This window comes from Leptodactylus fuscus, chromosome 1, assembly GCF_031893055.1.
Source record: "Leptodactylus fuscus isolate aLepFus1 chromosome 1, aLepFus1.hap2, whole genome shotgun sequence".
Taxonomy (NCBI): domain Eukaryota; kingdom Metazoa; phylum Chordata; class Amphibia; order Anura; family Leptodactylidae; genus Leptodactylus; species Leptodactylus fuscus.
The window spans coordinates 102,302,827-102,320,719 of NC_134265.1; the positions used below are offsets into that span (position 1 = coordinate 102,302,827).

The 17,893-nt window shown below is 39.8% G+C and overlaps 1 protein-coding gene across 1 annotated transcript in view; it reads left to right on the top strand.

Moving 5' to 3' along the window:
- The window catches only part of ADGRD1 (adhesion G protein-coupled receptor D1), a 550,408-nt gene that overhangs the window by 502,551 nt on the left and 29,964 nt on the right, over positions 1 to 17,893 (top strand). The window contains exon 21 of the mRNA XM_075274895.1: positions 5,926 to 6,017. Coding sequence (XP_075130996.1) covers positions 5,926 to 6,017 — 92 coding nt within the window. The remainder of the gene's footprint in view (positions 1 to 5,925; positions 6,018 to 17,893) is intronic.

A 17,893-nucleotide genomic window follows, 5' to 3' on the forward strand; every position in this document is an offset into this window, starting at 1 on the left:
AGTGACATTAAATAACAAAATGCAGAAGCTTTTCTTTACTCCTCCAAGAGTTATGTAATTATTTCTTTCACTTATTCAGTATTCAGAAAAAAATTTATTTACCGTATATACTCGAGTATAAGCCGACCCGAATATAAGCCGAGACCCCTAATTTTACCGCAAAAAAACCTTGGAAAACGTATTGACTCGAGTATAAGCCGAGGGGGGTAAATCCAGCATTGCAGATAAAAAGTCTGCTCATGTGCATTACAGCTCAGTAAGTCCATGGGGATCATAGTAATAGCAGATAACCCCATCATGTCCCTCACATTAACCCCCTGTGTGCCTCACATAAGAGTTACTGATATGTGGGACATATGGAGGTAATAATTAGGTATCTTCATAATTAAGGTCCTTCATATGTCTCACATATTAGTAACCCTTATATGGGGCACACAGGGGTTAATATGAGGGACATGATGGGGTTAACTGTTATTAATGTGAGGCACATGGAGTTACTGAAACTAAATTAATAACCCCAAATGCCTGACATTAATAGGCAGAGTAACTAAAGGAAGGTCCCTGTGTGTGTAACTTTACTGTAGCTTCTCCTCCATACAACAGACATCTTCCATAAGACACAATGAATCCTGGCCACTCATCTGCAGGGTAGATGCTAAATCCTAGTGTGCTAAAGGACCTCTGATGACATCATGACCATGTGATCGGACTCTGGTGTGGGCGGAGCTACTAGGATTTAGACTCAACCTTATCTGCAGATGTTACATACCAGTGGCTACAGGACCTTTGATGACATCACAGTCACGTGACTTCATGACAAGCCAATCACAGAGCAGTAGCACTAAAGGACCTCCCCCTTCCAGGTCCTTCCAGTTTTCTGTGCTCCGTGGACCCTGACTCGTGAATAAGTCGAGGAGAGCTTATTCAGCATGAAAAATGTGCTGAAAAAGTCGGCTTATACTCGAGTATATACGGTACTTAAAATGCTTCTGCATTGTCAGATTTTACGTATTTTTGTACTACCAAATGTACTACTAAACAATATAATTTGTGACATAAAATGTTCTAACCATTAAAAATTGCAGCAGCACTCTGTTAGTGTCAAGAAAATTATTGTTAATACCTACTGTATATATAAATACATGAACATGAGGTACTTGGTGCACATGTTGGTCAAATTGTGTGAGCCTACCTGCCAACCTAGATGGGGCCCTATACTACTGACCTCTCTCTGGTTCTTGGCCTTCAACAAATTCACGGGAAAACCTTATGCTTCAAAACACTACAAGATATAAATTACAGTGACAAAGTTTTTCCTATGCCATTTATTATGTCTTCCATTAAAGAAGCAAAGAAACTTTTTATACATTACCGCTACTGATTTGTCTTTCATACTATACAGTCATTTTGTGTATATTACACACAATTGAGCCTCATTTCTGTTCTGATCAGAAACGCTCTTAGTTTTAGGATTTCTTTTTCTGTGTACTCTTTACTGTAAGTTTACTGTTATGTGGGCTGAAACTTCATCTTCTATATTATAACTGTGTGACAAGAGCTGTACAATCATCAGTAGCTACGGATAGGAGTTTGTGTCCCCACTGTGGAAAGTCTGTGTGGAACGGTCCATGTAGTTCTGTTGCCTGAGATTGTGAATTAGGTAAAGAAAAGAATGTGTCAGTCTAGTATGCTGTTACATGTAAGGGCAACATATTATAGCTACTGGTCTATACTCCTAGTAGTCAAAACAACACAAAAAATATTGTACCACTTATCTACTAAGTGCGCTGAATAAAACCACCGATACATAACTTATGAGTACAGTTACACTCTCTACATAAGTATACAACATGTGGATATATTGCACTGCCCTAATGGTGTGGGAGAGGCTGGCAGGGATGCTTTAACTATAGAGCCAACAATGGACTTGCATCGGGCCCTATGGTAGTGGATGCTCCCTTGGGACAGCAGGACAGTCCTGCGCAGCGGCATAACTTAGGAACGGCGGTGCCCCGTGGCAAACTTTTGACATGCCCCCCCCCGGCCGACGTCCACCGAAGACCCCGACTGACCCCTCCCACCCACATTCCTGCGCTCTCTATTATTCCCCTTAGTGGCCCCTGTACACACTATTATGCCCCATAGTGGCCCCTGCACACACTATTATAACCCATAGTGGCAGCTGCACACAGTATTATAGCCCAGAGTGGCCCCTGCACACCGTATTAGAACCTATAGTGGCGACGTGTGATCGCCAAAAAAATTCATTTCAATGGTAGAATCCCTTGAAGGAAGCATTATAATTTGGGCAATTCAGGTATTTCTAAATGGTGGTGCTGGGGGGGGGGGGGAGCTACTAATGAAACTTTTGCACTGGGCCCACCAATGTGTTAAAATGGCTCTGAAGGCTGGGTTAGGTCTCTCCTGCTTTAAGTCAGAATATTAAGATGGTTCATTAACACAGCAGATCATTGAATGGTTTGGTACCTTCAATGGTAGCTGAGGTGGTGACATCCATAGATGTGACCTCTGTGGGAAAAGGAAAAGCAGAAAAGACATTTCTGACAACTGCGTCTAATCTGTTTCTTTCAGTCTGATAATAAAGGTAGTTTGTAGCATATATGAATCTAGCTATACATGTTTTATTCAACCTTTGTAAATGTATGCAGACAAGTCTAAGGTCTGCTTTATTGACAGTCAGCTTTAGACATTACGGAAAAGTGAAATAAGAGTATGATGAGGCTGGCTGCTTAGTATTCTGGCAGCGGCACTCTGCAATGATGTGATAAAGATTCATTCAATATGATGAAAAAACATTTAGCACCAAATGCTTGGTTGAACAAGTGTATTTTGAGCATACTTCTGAATGGCGTACCTCCAGAGAGTGGATCTCAATGTGTTAGAATTTGTTTCTATAAACTTAGCTGAAACTTTTACTAAATATGTCTGTGGAGACTTCTTAGCTACGCCATTTCTTCAAATATTGTAGATTATACATTCAATGGGGATTGATGTGAAAAAGGCCCAGAAGATTATGTTCATTAGGAGTTACAGAACATAGGAAGACTGCCATCTTTATTATTCTAAATATACAGTTTTGGATCAAATAAGGTTAGAATACTTCTATAAACTGGCTTTATATTTCTTCATGAATTTTCATATTTCAAATCCACGCATAACCAATTATTATAATTCATACCAGTTAATTGAGTTTATTTGAAATTTTGTCAAGTAGGATTTTTATTTCTTGATGGGATAAATACATAATTCAGCCATATCATTAAAACAACTATATTTTTTTTCTCATGACAATCTCATAACTAAGGCATTGATCAAGGATGAAATGTACTGTATTAGGAAACAAGTAAATGTGGCTGTTTACGTGAAAAGGGCCCAGATCGTCGATACTAATTATAGAGAAAATAGTCCAAAACATATTTGGGTAAAAAAAATCACAATTTTGTTTTATGCAAAAATTTTATTTAAAAATATGTCAAGTTTACAAATTTGTTGAGACTTTTAAGAATTTGTACACTTTTGGTGCAGATTTCGTTACAATGATACCAAGAACTCCATATCGACAGTGTGGGCCCTTTTCACATAAACAGCCACAAATAGTCAGTTCCTTAAGTCGATTTAAGAAAGAAAAAGCATAAGGATCTGAGTGACTTTGGCTAAAGTGTGATGGCCAGATCAGTAGGTCAATAGGACAATAGGTGAACCAACAACAAGACCATGAGTACCCAAGGCCATTGTCAGACTGGGATGTTTATCATCATTTACACATATAAATGAGGTCAGAATTCTATGTCAGCAAGGAACTGGTGTGAAGTTCTGTGTAGACGCATGGACCCTGGAGGACACACCTATTTTTGGAGGAGGCGTGCACTTCATCACAAATTAGGCACATGCCCCAGCAGGTGGAAAACATTGTTACTGATAAATCAGCCTTCATATTTTCTATATTACTCAGAGGTATTGCAAACTGCGGGATCTGAGGGGGTAAATGGCTAAAGTTGTTGTTAGCCATTAGAGCAAGCCCTATCACTGCAGTGTAATGGTAGAAGACATCTACAACAGGTTCTGAGGGTCTGGAGCTACAGGTGGTTGTAGTTCTCAGAGGATCAGGGAACAGAATTTGAAGCAGCCTTCAGCCTCAGATTTTTCAGCCAGCCAGCTCCGTGTGGTGGAAAGCCAGAGAAGAGCTTCACATGATGATCAGACCTTTACTAGCTCCCACATGGCATAAAGTCCCTTTTACTGGGCCTCACACAGTATATTATACCCTTTCCCAGCCCCCACTCAGTATTACTCAGCCTTTACTAGCCCCCACATGTTATAAAGCCCCCTTTACTTGTGACCACATGGTCGAGAAGGCTGTGGAAAGGAGTGGGGATTGGTAAGTGAATTACAGTTGTTGTCTGCTGGAGTAATACAACAGGTTATAGCTATTTTAAAAAATCAGCATGGGGCCAGGCAGGCCTTCTAAAGGTGCAGGTGCAGATGATAGACAAGGGAAAACTAATCCAGCTCTGGTGCTGATGTTCCAGTAATTGACCCTGGTGGGCCAGTCCAGTTCTGTGTAATAAGGCTTATGGATGCACGTACCTATTTGTTTTAATCCTGCACAAGAGTTCCTGTAGCACAAATTACTAAAACTGTTAATGCTGGTTGAGTCAAGATGTCAGCGTATACAGTGTATGACTTTTTGATGCATAAATGGAGGCATTGCTGCTGACTGGTCAAAGTGCTCATGCTGACATACACCTGTCCACCACAGAAATAACCTACAACTGTGATATGAGCATTACAAAATGGACCATGATGTCCATAAATATGGTTAAAAAGTGTACAAGGAACTGAGCCAAGCAAGGGGCCACTTCAATATAACAGGCAGAGCATGCCTGTATCGAAAGGTCACAAGAACTAGGAAAAGAATCAATTCTGAATAGCAGGAATAATATTCCTATGCTTCTGGGAGCTGGATCCAGCTCCCACAAGCAGAGGCATGTTTTTCCTGCTATTCAGAACTGATCATTTACCTGGTTCTGTCCCTTGTCCCCTGCAGTTGGCTCCTTCTGTTACAGGTATGCGTTGCCTCTTATACTGAAGTGGTCCCTTGCTTGGCCCAGTTTCTTGTACGCTTTTTTTTCCAGCCCATACATAATATTTATCTGCTTTTGGATGGACTGATCTATATGCAAATCCAATTTATTTATCTTTCCTTATTTTCTAAAGAACATAGCGTGCCATGTTTTTTTTTTATTGCAAATACCGGTATATATGAGTTGGAGAAATCTCCCATTGAGCACCACATCCCTAGGGGAGTGCGGTACTATTAGTACTAAACTAACTACCATTAGTACTAATACTGCTAGAGATGAGCAAACACTATTTGGAACAGCCGTTCCGAATAGCACGCTCCCATAGAAATGAATGGAAGGAGCCATTATTTCTATGGGAGCATGCTATTCGAAACGGCTGTTTTGAATAGTGTTCGCTCATCTCTAAATACTACGCATTGTTGCAGAATATCTTTTCATGGCAACAGTATTCCTGGTGACTTCAGCATCTTTCCACACTCCAGTATTCAAGGTGTTGACTTGGCCTGAAAATTCTCAAGATTATAATTTCATAAAGCATCTTTGGGATATGCTGATAAAAGCAAGTCCACTCCATGATGGCCCCACTTCACACCTTAAAATGGCAGAGCTCTTCTGGGTACAATATAAGGAAGGTGGTTTTAATGGTATAACTAACGTTATATCTGAGTTACCTAAGGTAAATAGTTGGCTAAAAAGTGTTATGTCTGTGTTTGTGTAGTGTACTTATTACTATTATTATAATTATTGTTATTATTTTAAATTATGATTTATGTCAAAGTGTTACAGCACTTAACCAATGTTTGTTTAACTTTACAATCAGGTCAATATTGGTATCCTCATTGCAGTAACCAGAATCATCTCCAGAATTAGTGCTGATAACTACAAGGTCCACAGAGATGCCAATGCTTTCAAGTAAGTGAGTGATGATAATAATAACAAAAGGTGAGCTAAGAAATATATAAAGTACAATGTAAATCCTGAGACTTGGATCCTAAATAGATATTCTTATATAAATAACATGATTCATGTACCAACCTTAGATCTTAAAAGCTTTCAAAACACTAGATATAATCATGTACAAGCACTATGTGCAAACTTATGTCTAAAGGGAACCTGTTCCCAGGAAAATGCAGTGCAAGTAGCAGGCATCATGTTATAGAGCTAGAGTAGTTCTCCAGCGATCCACTGTCTGCCACCAGTGTCCATTCAGCCTCATGCTGGTGCCTTCTTCCTGTGAGTCCTGTACCCCATGTAACTGCTGAGACCAATTAGGCACAGGATTTCCAGGCGAGAGACAATAGGGTGCTGGGGGCAGGAGAGTATGATTTTTTTTGGTTGTTAAAATCTGATCTCAAAACCTGGGAGAACCTGGCTGCATCACTTACCTCACCCCTCTCCTCTTTCTGAAGCACCCTAGGCCTTGTGCACCGCTCATCGCATCGCAATGACATTATGTGAGGTGTACGTAGGCCCCCTGCGATTTAGGTATTGTTATGCTGGAACCCTAGACCAGGCACCAGCATATCAACACAGATCAACAGCAATCAACACTGGCTCAATCCAACCTGTCATTCCATCTGCCTACTGAAGCCTGATTGCTCCCACAGCCTTTACCTATGAACTTGCTTCAGCTATCCTTCTTCGAGACTTCCCTGGGTCCTACCAACAATTAAGGGGCCCTAAGCAGTTTATGTCCTACGACAATGTGAAATTGCTGCCTGTTCATGTTATGCTGCTATTCTTCCAGGGCAATTCTTAGTGGGCACTTGTAACATCTCTGCCTGTTCAAGCCTCTGCGCCACCCTCTGCTCGCGTGCTGCGGCGCAGGAGGCGTGTGCAGTTTGAGAATCTGCTTAAAGTTTTTAGTTGCACTGTGTGAACACGGCTCTAGTCCTTAATTGGATTTGCACCACACCCGTCTTCTGCCAAGGTTGCCTCTGTCCATTAAGTGGTTAATCTGGCCTTGCCCTTTGATTGACAGCTGCCTTTCTGTGAACTCCATGGGCGGGTTCTTCCTCCCTATTTAGCCTTGGTTCCCATTCACACCAGGGCTTGCTATTGCCGTGCGCATACCTGCTCTTACGTTCCCTGTTTGCTTATACTATTATACCTGACCTTTGGCTTTTCTCATTGACTGTTCTCTTGACTCCGATTTGGCACTGCATCGCTCTCTTGTTACCGAACCCTGGCTAGCTGACCTCCCTTTGTTGTTGTTCGTCTTGTCTGCGTTTTGTGTTTCACGTATTCAGGGAGGGATTGTCCTCGTGGTTGTCGCCTATTACCTAGGATAGGGCCTGGCAATAGGAAGGGAAAGCGGGGGGCTTCAGCTTAGGGCTCACTGTCTCTTGTGCCCCTCCCAGGGTTTAACAGTTCTGGGAATTGCTGTCTTAGCAATTCCCTTACAGCACTATACTGGAGGTTTTGGATCTACACTAAGATTCTATCTGGACTCTTCTACCAGACATGTCTGGTTCCCTGTTACATTTCCCTCTCACAATTTTAGCCCAATGGGCCTCGATCTAATGGCTTGAGTCACTAACCCCTCTCTTTTTTATTGTAGCTGGGAGGGGCTTCACTGCCTAACCTCTGTGAGCTTCTGGGGGTTCCCCTCTGCTCTGTACATTTTTGCCTTGTTCTGTGATGTTTTAGACCTTAGATTACTTGTTCATCCCTCACTCCCCCTGTGATCTGATTGTGGGCAGACCCCGGGTGGGGGATGCTTTTATTTATGTCCACTCATGGTCTCTATTGCTCAAACCCTTGCTTTCTTTGCTTCCCTTTCCCTCCTTTGCCTGAGAGATCTCCTCCTTCCACCTGGAGCATTCCAACTTTTGTCTCTGCTCCTTACACTTCCTATCCATACTTCACCTTTAGCTTCCTCTCCCCTTCCCACTCCTAAGGGCTCGTTCACATCTGCGCCCGGTCTCCGTTATGCAGGTTTCCGTTTCCTGCACAAAACAGAGGCAGGAGACGGAAACCTGCAGGACTCTTTCTCACTCATTCATTTGAATGGGTGAGAAAGCTGTCCAGCCATGAGCGGCGGTGAGCGTTGTATGCTCTTTGCCGCGAAACCGTTTTTTTTTAAATCCAGACACAGTCGGATATGCAGTACTCTGTGTCTGGATTAAAAAAAACGGTTTCGCGGAGTGCATAAAACGCTCACCGCCACTCACGGCCGGACCCGCTCTGTGGTTTCCGTCTTCTTGCATCCACAGAACGGAGTGCCGAACGCAGGTGTGAACCTTTTTTTTTTTTCCCTCTGTTTATGTCTAGTCTTGATTCTTCTCCCACCTATCCCACTCTCCTCTCATCTCCATCTCTCCCCTCCACCTTTTTTTCTCCACTTTTCTCCCTCTCCTGCTTCCTATTACATGTGATCCACTGTTTGTTCCTGCCCATGTCACTAGTGATGGTGGCACCAAGTCGACAAACTACTCTCACGGTGGAATCCTACAATGTGAGGAGTTTGCACAGTACTGAGAAGCAATCTATCCTCTTCAATCTACTCAATAGTGGGCACTTACCTATGTCATGACTCACTGGACAAAGTTTGTCATGTTATTTTTAATGCAGAGTGTACAAAATTGAACAAAATGCAAATAAATTATGATAAAATTGTGTTTTTCTCACATATTCCTTAAAAATATTAATAAAAGCTAATCAAAACATTATATGTACACCAAAATGGTGCCAAATAAAAGTACAACTTATCGTGCAAAGAATAAGCCTTTAACATAGCTCTGTCAACAAAAAAAATATAAAAAGTTATGAATTTGGGAAGGCGGGGAAGGAAAATATGAAAATATTTAACATCCAAACGACGCAGCAACCCTTAAAGGGTTAATCTTCCTTTGATTAGTTATGGCCCCGGCTGTTGCTGCAGGAGAGTGAAGGTCAAACACAGCCATTCTCCTGTGGCAGGGCTAGTAGGTGCAGCTCCTGTGCCCACCAGACCACTATTATTTACATGTACGTGGGGGATGCTGTAATATACTACCTCCCTCAGCGTACAGGAATGTGACATTTTGAGATCAAGTTGATTATTGCACTTTTCCAATGAAAAAAATGGTATGAAAGGAAACAACATTTGAGAATAACAATATCTATAGAAATACAACATATGGAGAGACATGTCATATGTGTACAGTGCTTTGGAATGCATTGTGTTTGACATGTTGCCATGACTTTTACATCAAGCATTATCCAAGCCGTAGATGCATTGACTTCAGTAAATTAGAAGACTATTACCCTCTGTTTATTTGGTTGTATATGGCCTGTTACACACTGTCTTTTTGACTCCAGATCTTTGATCTGGAATAGATTTGTGAGAGGATGCCAGTATAATTGAATCCTTGTAAGGTAGCTTCTGAACGTTATCACTTGACCTTTACCTTCTCGCTCTATCAAGAAAACTCTCATTCAGTAAAAGCTTTATTTGGTTTGTTGATGAAAAGCGGAATCTGCTGAATCTTTGCGACTAACTGCTGTGACAACTGAACAATGACACTCTGCACAATAAAAAAGCGAAGAAGCAGCACGGATGCATAGCCATATACCATACAAATATGTCTTTTATAGTCCTATTTGAATAATTCTGGGAAATAGTATTCCCTTTCTTAATAGATGATTATAGTTGATCACAAGAGCAGCAAGATAATAAAACATATATTGCGTTTTTTATGTACAATTTATTATAATAAAGAATACAGTCCTATGAGTATAGACCAATGAATTTCCTGTTTATTATTCTGCTATACTATTAGGACTCTATTAGGTCTGATTTTTTAGTGGATTACACTCGGACAACACTTGGAATGTGTGACACGTCCGAGTCCACCCCCTATTGATTTCAGTGGGGGGTTTGTTCGGATGTCAGGGAGGAGGATAGAGCCTGCTCTATATGGAGCATTGAAACGCGAAACTCCCTCAGATGAGTTTTGGGCTTCACACTTGGGTGTGTGCATAAGGTCTTAAAAATATAGAAAAAAAAAAAAAAGATTTTTGTCAAATCTCTTTATTTCCTATTTTGTATTCTAATACTTGACATGAAAACACTATCCCCCTCTCCATTTAAAATGATTAGGAAAAAGCATCCAAGATATTCCTTCTAAGATAAAGGTAGGTAGATGAGATGAACCCTAACTATAGGGAAAGAGTACTATTTGGTTTTTGTAGAATAGATTTAGCTGGAATTGATTTCGTATTGTATGTACAGTGTCCTTAAAGTATGAGTACAAAAGGTGACCACAAATTGGAAACTGCTATAGGGCAGGTAGGTCTGCCATCCAATGGGGATCCACTTAAGAATACTCAAGGGTAGCGTAAAAACAGCAGAGATAGGGACATTGCTGTCCCTGTTACTCTCTAATTTCACCCTATTAAAGAGGATCCTTCATGTCCTTGGACACATGAAGAGCTATCTGTGCATTTACCGAGAGCTCTTCACTGTCAGAAGGTTGTTCTAGCCGGGAATGGGCCTCCTGACAATCTGTCCGCAGCACTATACTGTGAGGGGGCGTTCCTCACCGCTCTGTGTCATGGCTGGGCAGTGCGAAACGCCCCCTCACAGTATAGCGCTGCGGACAGACTGTCAGGAGGGGTGTTCCTGGCTAGACTGTCACGAACGCCCTTCTGACAGTGAAGAGCTCTCGGTAAATGCACCAATAGCTCTTCACCGGGGGCACATTATGGGAAAATCAACTGAATTGAGCACACTATCGGCTTTCTAGCAGTGTATAATACCGTATCATGTGTCCTAGGGCATGAAAAGTCCTGTTTAAGTCGAAGAAAAATGCTCCTGCCCTAGCTGAGGGTCCACTATTAATTGGGTGAGACCATTTCTTTTTGATGTTATTATGTGCACTTTGTGGTGTCATTTTAGCTCTAATATTGGGAGCAAATCAAACAGGGCTATATTTAGGGTTATGTTAAAAGTTAAGTATTGGTTTACTCTGCTGTGAAGTTACTCAAGTATCAGTAAACTGTCCATGACTGGGCTGTCACCACCCATAGTGTCACCACTTTACATCTAAAGCCAAAACTAATAAGACCCAGCAGTAGGAACTGTGGTGGTAAGTGATGCCATCTGCTTCTATAGTATGTGATAAAGGGCAGATTATATAATTTTGCTTGTTCTTTTCTTCAACCAACCTGAATGTTATACTCATAATTCTGATTAGCACTAATGTGAATTGAGGCCATTAATTTTGAACACTGAATTGTATGATAGTGATTGGTTTAAGTGTTATAGATTAGAGGTCAATTTATTTTTATTAACAGGTCATGTTTCAGATTTCTATTTCCATACCTACTAATATAATCTAACCTATCAGTTTAGGAATAAACTTGATTAAATAATTATAGTTCGCATATCCTTTTCATCCTGTATATAAATGGGACTCAGACAAGCGGTAAATTAAGCTAAAAATGTATACATTGTATGGTAATAAATGAACAGTATGGTCATTAATTCACAGTAGTCAGGGCTCCACAATATTCTATTAAATTGTGTGCACAGTCCCATAAGACATGGGGACATACTGACCCTCCCTTACTCTGTGCAGATTATTCTAATTACTTTACCGTTCATATAAGAATAACCATCAAAGAATTTCTTGTTAGATGCAATTGAAGTGTTTAATTGTAGAGGTTTTTGTACAGATTAAAAGGGTTATCCACCTTTACAAAATTGATGGCGCGCAGCTCCCGACATTATTTATATGCATGGGATTGTTCTGCATACTTGCTCTGCGCCCTTTTAGGCTAGGGCAATGCTGCCACTATTTGTAGCGTTACTAATTGATAGCGTTACTATTCTCTGGTGGTGTTTGGTGACCATTCTGTAATATACTTTAATATTCTATCTAACTTCCTTTTTTATTATAAAAAAGGCCGTAATATTCTCCTTAGCAACCTTCTAACTGAGCTGTTACTAGGGACAATCTGTACACAGTTGGGGCCCATTCACACGGAGTAAACACGCGTGTATTTTGGCAAAATATACATGTGTAAAAATAAGACTCCCATTGACTTCAATGACATTTTACATGTGTATTTTGACGTGTTTTTTTTTACACGTGTAAAAAAAATGTCATTGAAGTCAATGGGAGTCTTATTTTTACACGTGTATTTTTTACATGTGTATTTTGCCAAAATACACACGCGTTTACTTCGTGTGAACAGGCCCTTATATTGTAAATATGCAGAGATGGAGCGTTTACCTAAGGAGTGGGAGACGGGACTTCAAATGGCTGTATGTCTGTTTTTATACCACCTGCACCAGAAATGGTTAAAGAGAATGGGCTGAAAAAACCGCTAGCGTCACTTATTTTTGCAAAAAAACACACAGAAAAAAAACGCGCGGTTTTCGCCTCCCATTCACTTCTATTCCTTTCTTCAGTCGGAAAACGCCTGAAGAAAGGTCATGTTGCTTCTTTTTTCTGCTAGCAGAAAAAAAGCTAGCAGAAAAAAAAGCTAGCAGAAAAAAAAAAAGCTAGCTGTTCACATAGGGCTCCATTGTAAAGGGGCTGATTTTGAAGCGAAATCCGCTGTCAAAATCAGCCTCTTTGCCCACGTGTGAACTAGCCCTAAGAATCTCAAGTCATGCTGCATATAAAATCAGAGTCCTGACTGTGTTTTTAACTATGATGCTGTAACACACTGAATTTCCCTCCAGTGGGACTATTAACAGATTATCTTATCTTAACTAGTGATATCAGGTTCTGTTTTAACTTGTAGTTCAATCTTCGAAAGATGAGCTTTCTTGTATTATATGGTAAAGGTTTCAGCTCTACGCTGGGTTGAATACAGATGTACAGACAGACTCTCCCTGATATTAGTTAGAGTATTGCTAATAGGAACTTAAAGGGATTCTATCGTTAGAATCCTGTTTTAAGCTAAACCACGTTGGAATAGTTTTAAGAGTAAGGTCACATGCAGATTTTTGGACCGAATTTTGACGCGGAGACCGCCTCAGAGTCCAAAAAATGGCTAGCCCCCAGTGCCAATTCTTGGATAAACCGGTTAAACTGAGCACTGAGGGTAGGTGTATCTAACTGGCCTCTTTTAACCACTGCGCATGCGCCAGGGCCTCAGTAATGTATCTCAGTCAAATGGCTAATTGCTGAGTGGTGCACATGTAGTCAAGCCTAATTTTCTAACATGGAGGGAGTAGGGAGCACCATTTAATTTTTTGTCTCAGGCAGCAGAAAATCTAGAATCGGACCTGAGTACGTCACAGATATTTTTACAAGTCACTAGGTCTCAGAATGAGTCAATGAAGTGGGCTAACTAAAATATATTTATTCTTACCAATTATGTAATTAATATATATACTAATATATTCCTATAAAAATTTTATTTATAGGTTTTTTTTTTGTTTACTCTATCATTTGTGTATGTACATACTGTACTTTAAGTGTTAGCACCTCGACTAACTCAATCTAATAGCTAGTGATGTTCCATTTAAAGGGGCTCTATCATTGGAAAAAGTCATTTTTAACTAAGCACATCCTTACATTGCCTTTAGAAATGCTATTCCACACCTACCTTTTGTATGTAAATTGCCTCAGTGGTTTTTGAATTAGCCCATTTTTATTCATATGCTAATTATTCTCTTGGTGCACCCTGGAAGTCTCATCATGCATTCTCTGCCTATTCTTTCCTATGTATCCTGTGCTGCTGCTGCTGATGACTTCCTGCTTCCTGTTTGCACACACAGATAGGAAAGAATAGGAGAGAGGAGGCTGCTGGAAACTTCCTGTGCTGGTTGGAAGCTAATTAGCATATGAATAAAAATGGGCTCATTCAAAAACCATTGAGGCAAATTACATAGAAAAGGTACATGTGAAATAGCATTTCTAAAGGCCATGCAAGTATGTGCTTAGTTAAAAATGAATTTTCACAAAGCTAGAGCCTTTTAAGGTGTACATTTGGACATTTTTCCAGTTATATAACCATGTGCACATCTCTTGTTTTCTTATTTGGGGTTTGTGATAAATTTTTCATCAGCAAGTGTCTAGCTTACTTTGAGAAAAGTACTAAATTATTGTATTTCTGCATGAATTTAGTATTCTACAAAATCTCACTGTAGTTCAGTATGACCCTCACCAAGAGCCAGTACTTTGTGTTCTGCTACAATACAATATTTCAAATCAATACAATCTTCTTGATTTAAAACGCTGAACTTTTATTTTTAAAGCAAATAAACCATTATATTATATTGTCAAATATAAAAAAATAGCGCATTAAATGCTGTTGAACGAATTTTCATGCCATCTACATTTCACTCAGAAGGATTCAAAGTACAATTTAGTTACAGTTATCAATTGTTTATTTGTTTATTTTGCTGTTTAACCCTACAATAGTTACATAGCAAATTCGCTATAGACTGCAATACAGTAGTATCTATATATACAGTATATAGGGGAGTATGATATACATATATATATATATATATATATATATATATATATATATATATATATATATATATGTGGGTGTGGGGTCCTAGGCTCATTACTGGGCCAGAAAAGGTTACAGATCCTGCACTTCAGGGCAGATCCAGGGAGGCAGAAGAGGTGTCTGGGTCTGTCCTGTTACCCTGAGTCCAGTGAGACAATATTGTGCTTGTTGGTTTGTTCATGTGGCTGTTAGTAAGCCACACCTATGGTTAGGTTATCATTAGTTAAGTTTAATTAGTCGTTCAGCCAGGCAGGATTTTATTTTGTTTTGGCAGAAGTTAAGGCTGTATTTTACTTTGCTCATTTTGTGCCTGCAGTCAAAGTTTATGTATTTCCCTGTTTTTTGTTTTTCTAAACAAACCTGTTTTCTGCATATTTTGTGTCCCTGCCTCTGACTGGTTAGGTCCACACCACTACTTCTACTGTGCACATTCATATATATATATATATATATATATATATATATATATATATATTGACTATGAAATGAAATTAGGCCACTAACAAGCAACCTGCAATGTGTGTTGCACAGAATCATGTGGGTAAGACTGTTCAGATGGTCAGCTCCCTCTCTTCTGAATATTACACGAGCTACCTGTCAAGTATAACTTTATTTCACTAACTTGTTTCGTCTTCTCTAACCTGTTCTTTCACTTCGGCGCTGTCCCCACAGGCTGCAGACTTGCTGATGAAACACCTTTATTTAACAAACCATTTACTGTGGAAACAGCTGGGAGACACAGCCAGCCTTCCCTGACATTAAAGGTTCACATAATAGCTTCAATGTCTCCCTCCTGTGTTTTATTTGTACAGTAGAAAGTGCCAGTGTTCTTGGTTAATCGAGTATAGGGATCAAAGGAAAGGTGAATATTACCTGAGGCTGGCTCTGAGAAAGACACACAAATGTCAGTGTCATCATTGTCACAGAAAATATTAAAGTCAAATGTATAACATATAACTTTACTTTAATATTGCAGGGTTCATTTAACAGCCCTCTCTGCCTCTGCCGTATACATCTAAGTTGATGCGTTGCTTCTTTTGCTGTTACTTTATTTCTACAGTCAATTACATATACGCCAATTTACCAGCAGGTTCAATATAAAGAAAGTTTGGAAGTATATAACGTAAACAGCAATCTCTTGGTTCATTTGCTTTCTGTTTTTGCTAAACCATATGATTTGGAGAACGTCATTAAGCGTTGTATATAAACAGTTCTGATCATGGTAGTTGTATAAAAGCCATAGGAAGCGCTCACTACAGAATCGTGTTCACAGCATGACCAAGATCAAAACCAAATTTTATTCTGTTGTGTACAGTTAGGCCATGTGAATTTGTATCCATACTATGTTTTGTTGCAGACTTGTTTATAGCACTTCACTAAAAGCCAGTTGTTATCATTGTCTGCCATGTAAAACATACAGTGGAAGTGCAGTCCAGTCACCGGTCACTGATTCTACAAGTCTTATACCAATACCGCAGTAATAATGCACTAGTAATCTGTAGTACTCTAGCTATTTTTTGTCCCTAACACGTAGGAATAGCCTTAAGAAAGGCTTCTCCGCATCGCTGTTCGGTAGAAATCCCAGTTTTCTTCTGTATGCAAATGAGTTATCTCGCAGCACTGGGAGTGGTCCCTAGTGCTGCCTCTATCTTCGCCTTGAAACAACCTCTCTCTGTGTCTTTTTCTGGTGCTGGCTTCAAACTTCTGGGCATGTGCAGTCGGCTCCACTGTCTGGCCACGAGCAGAGCCAACTGTGTATGCCCGCGACAATTTTCCTGTGGCCGCTCACACAGTAAACTGGTATAAGTGGCCATTTTCTTGTGGCTGCTTACACAGTAAGCTGGGGTAAGCGGCCACAAGAAAATAGCCAGGGCATGTGCAGTCGGCTCTTCCTGAGGCCCGACGGCAGAGCCGACTGTGCATGCCCAGAAGTTTGAAGCCAGTGCCAGAAAAAGACTCAGTGAGAGGCCGTTCCAGGTGAAGATAGAAGCGGTGCTGGAAAGTTCTCTTGCAGCATTGGGGACTCCCCTAGTGCTGTTTGAGTGCTGGGGACTGCCCCCAGTGCTGCGAGAGAACTCATTTGCTTACAGAAGAAAACGGGATTTCTACCAAACGGTGGCGTGGAGAAGACATCTAAAGGTAGAAGACAAATAGCCTTTTTTAAGGCTATTCCTACGTGTTAGGGACAAAAAATAGCTTTTTAATGATTAAATCTTTTTAATTAAATATTAAAGATCTATCTATTATCTATCAATCCTATCTATCTATCTATCTGTCCATCTTAACTTGTGATCCACATATCTGGACATGTCCAGCCAAGAGAACGGGTAAGAAAAGGCACATCTGTATCTGTCTGCCTGTCTGCCTGTTTGTTTGCCTGTCTGTTCAGATCTGTCTCTATGAGAAGGAAGTAATTGACTGCAGCAATACAAGTCTCCTACTACTCCGCCATATACTTTAACACTGTGAATTATCTCTACATCAAAAGCAGTTTTTGAATGTTAAAATGCATCTGGAATAGCATGTTCGTGAAATAGATAGTAATTTGCCATTAATGTGATTACTGGTACAGTGCACAGACATTGTGGATAGCAAATATGGTAATTCTTTGTATATTGTGCTAGATCCAGTTTAGGTAATGCTATCTTTAATTTGTTGTGTTCTTTTTATGTTTAGTAATTTTTGTTCTACAATTTTTAGTATTTATCTATCAACTTTTTCCCATATTTTCCATTCTCAGCTTTTGATGTTATGAATGAAACTTTGTAATTTCCTAACAATTACTCTATATAAATCAAGTCAAAACAAAGCCAGTTCAATATTTAAGGAAATGTTCTAGTACATTTTTTAGTTTAATAAATGATTTATTCATTTTTTTTTTTTTTTTACAATTTTCCTTTAAGGAACAACATTCTTGGTTAAACTCACGGCAGCTATATTATGCTAATAACTTCCCATTAGCTGCCAATGCATAAATACAAGACATGCTAATGAGGTCTTTATTATGAGAAGTTTTTCTGAGATGCTAAGAATAGCTGCCCTAACTACAAGACAGAAGTTCAAATATGTGTGGGTCATATCACTTTCCAGGCCCACTCTCTTGCTCACGCTGTGCCTATCAGCCATAATATATGCTAAGGATACAAATTACACTATTATGTCAATTCAAAATGGCAGAAAACAAGGCTAATGTTGCAGAGTTAACTCATGGCTGAGGTTATCTTGCAAGGAACATGTGGTGCAAAGGATTTTTGAAGATTATAAATGCTTTTAATAGTTTGAAGGGGAAATTAACAGCATTTTTTATGAGAATGCATAAAACACAT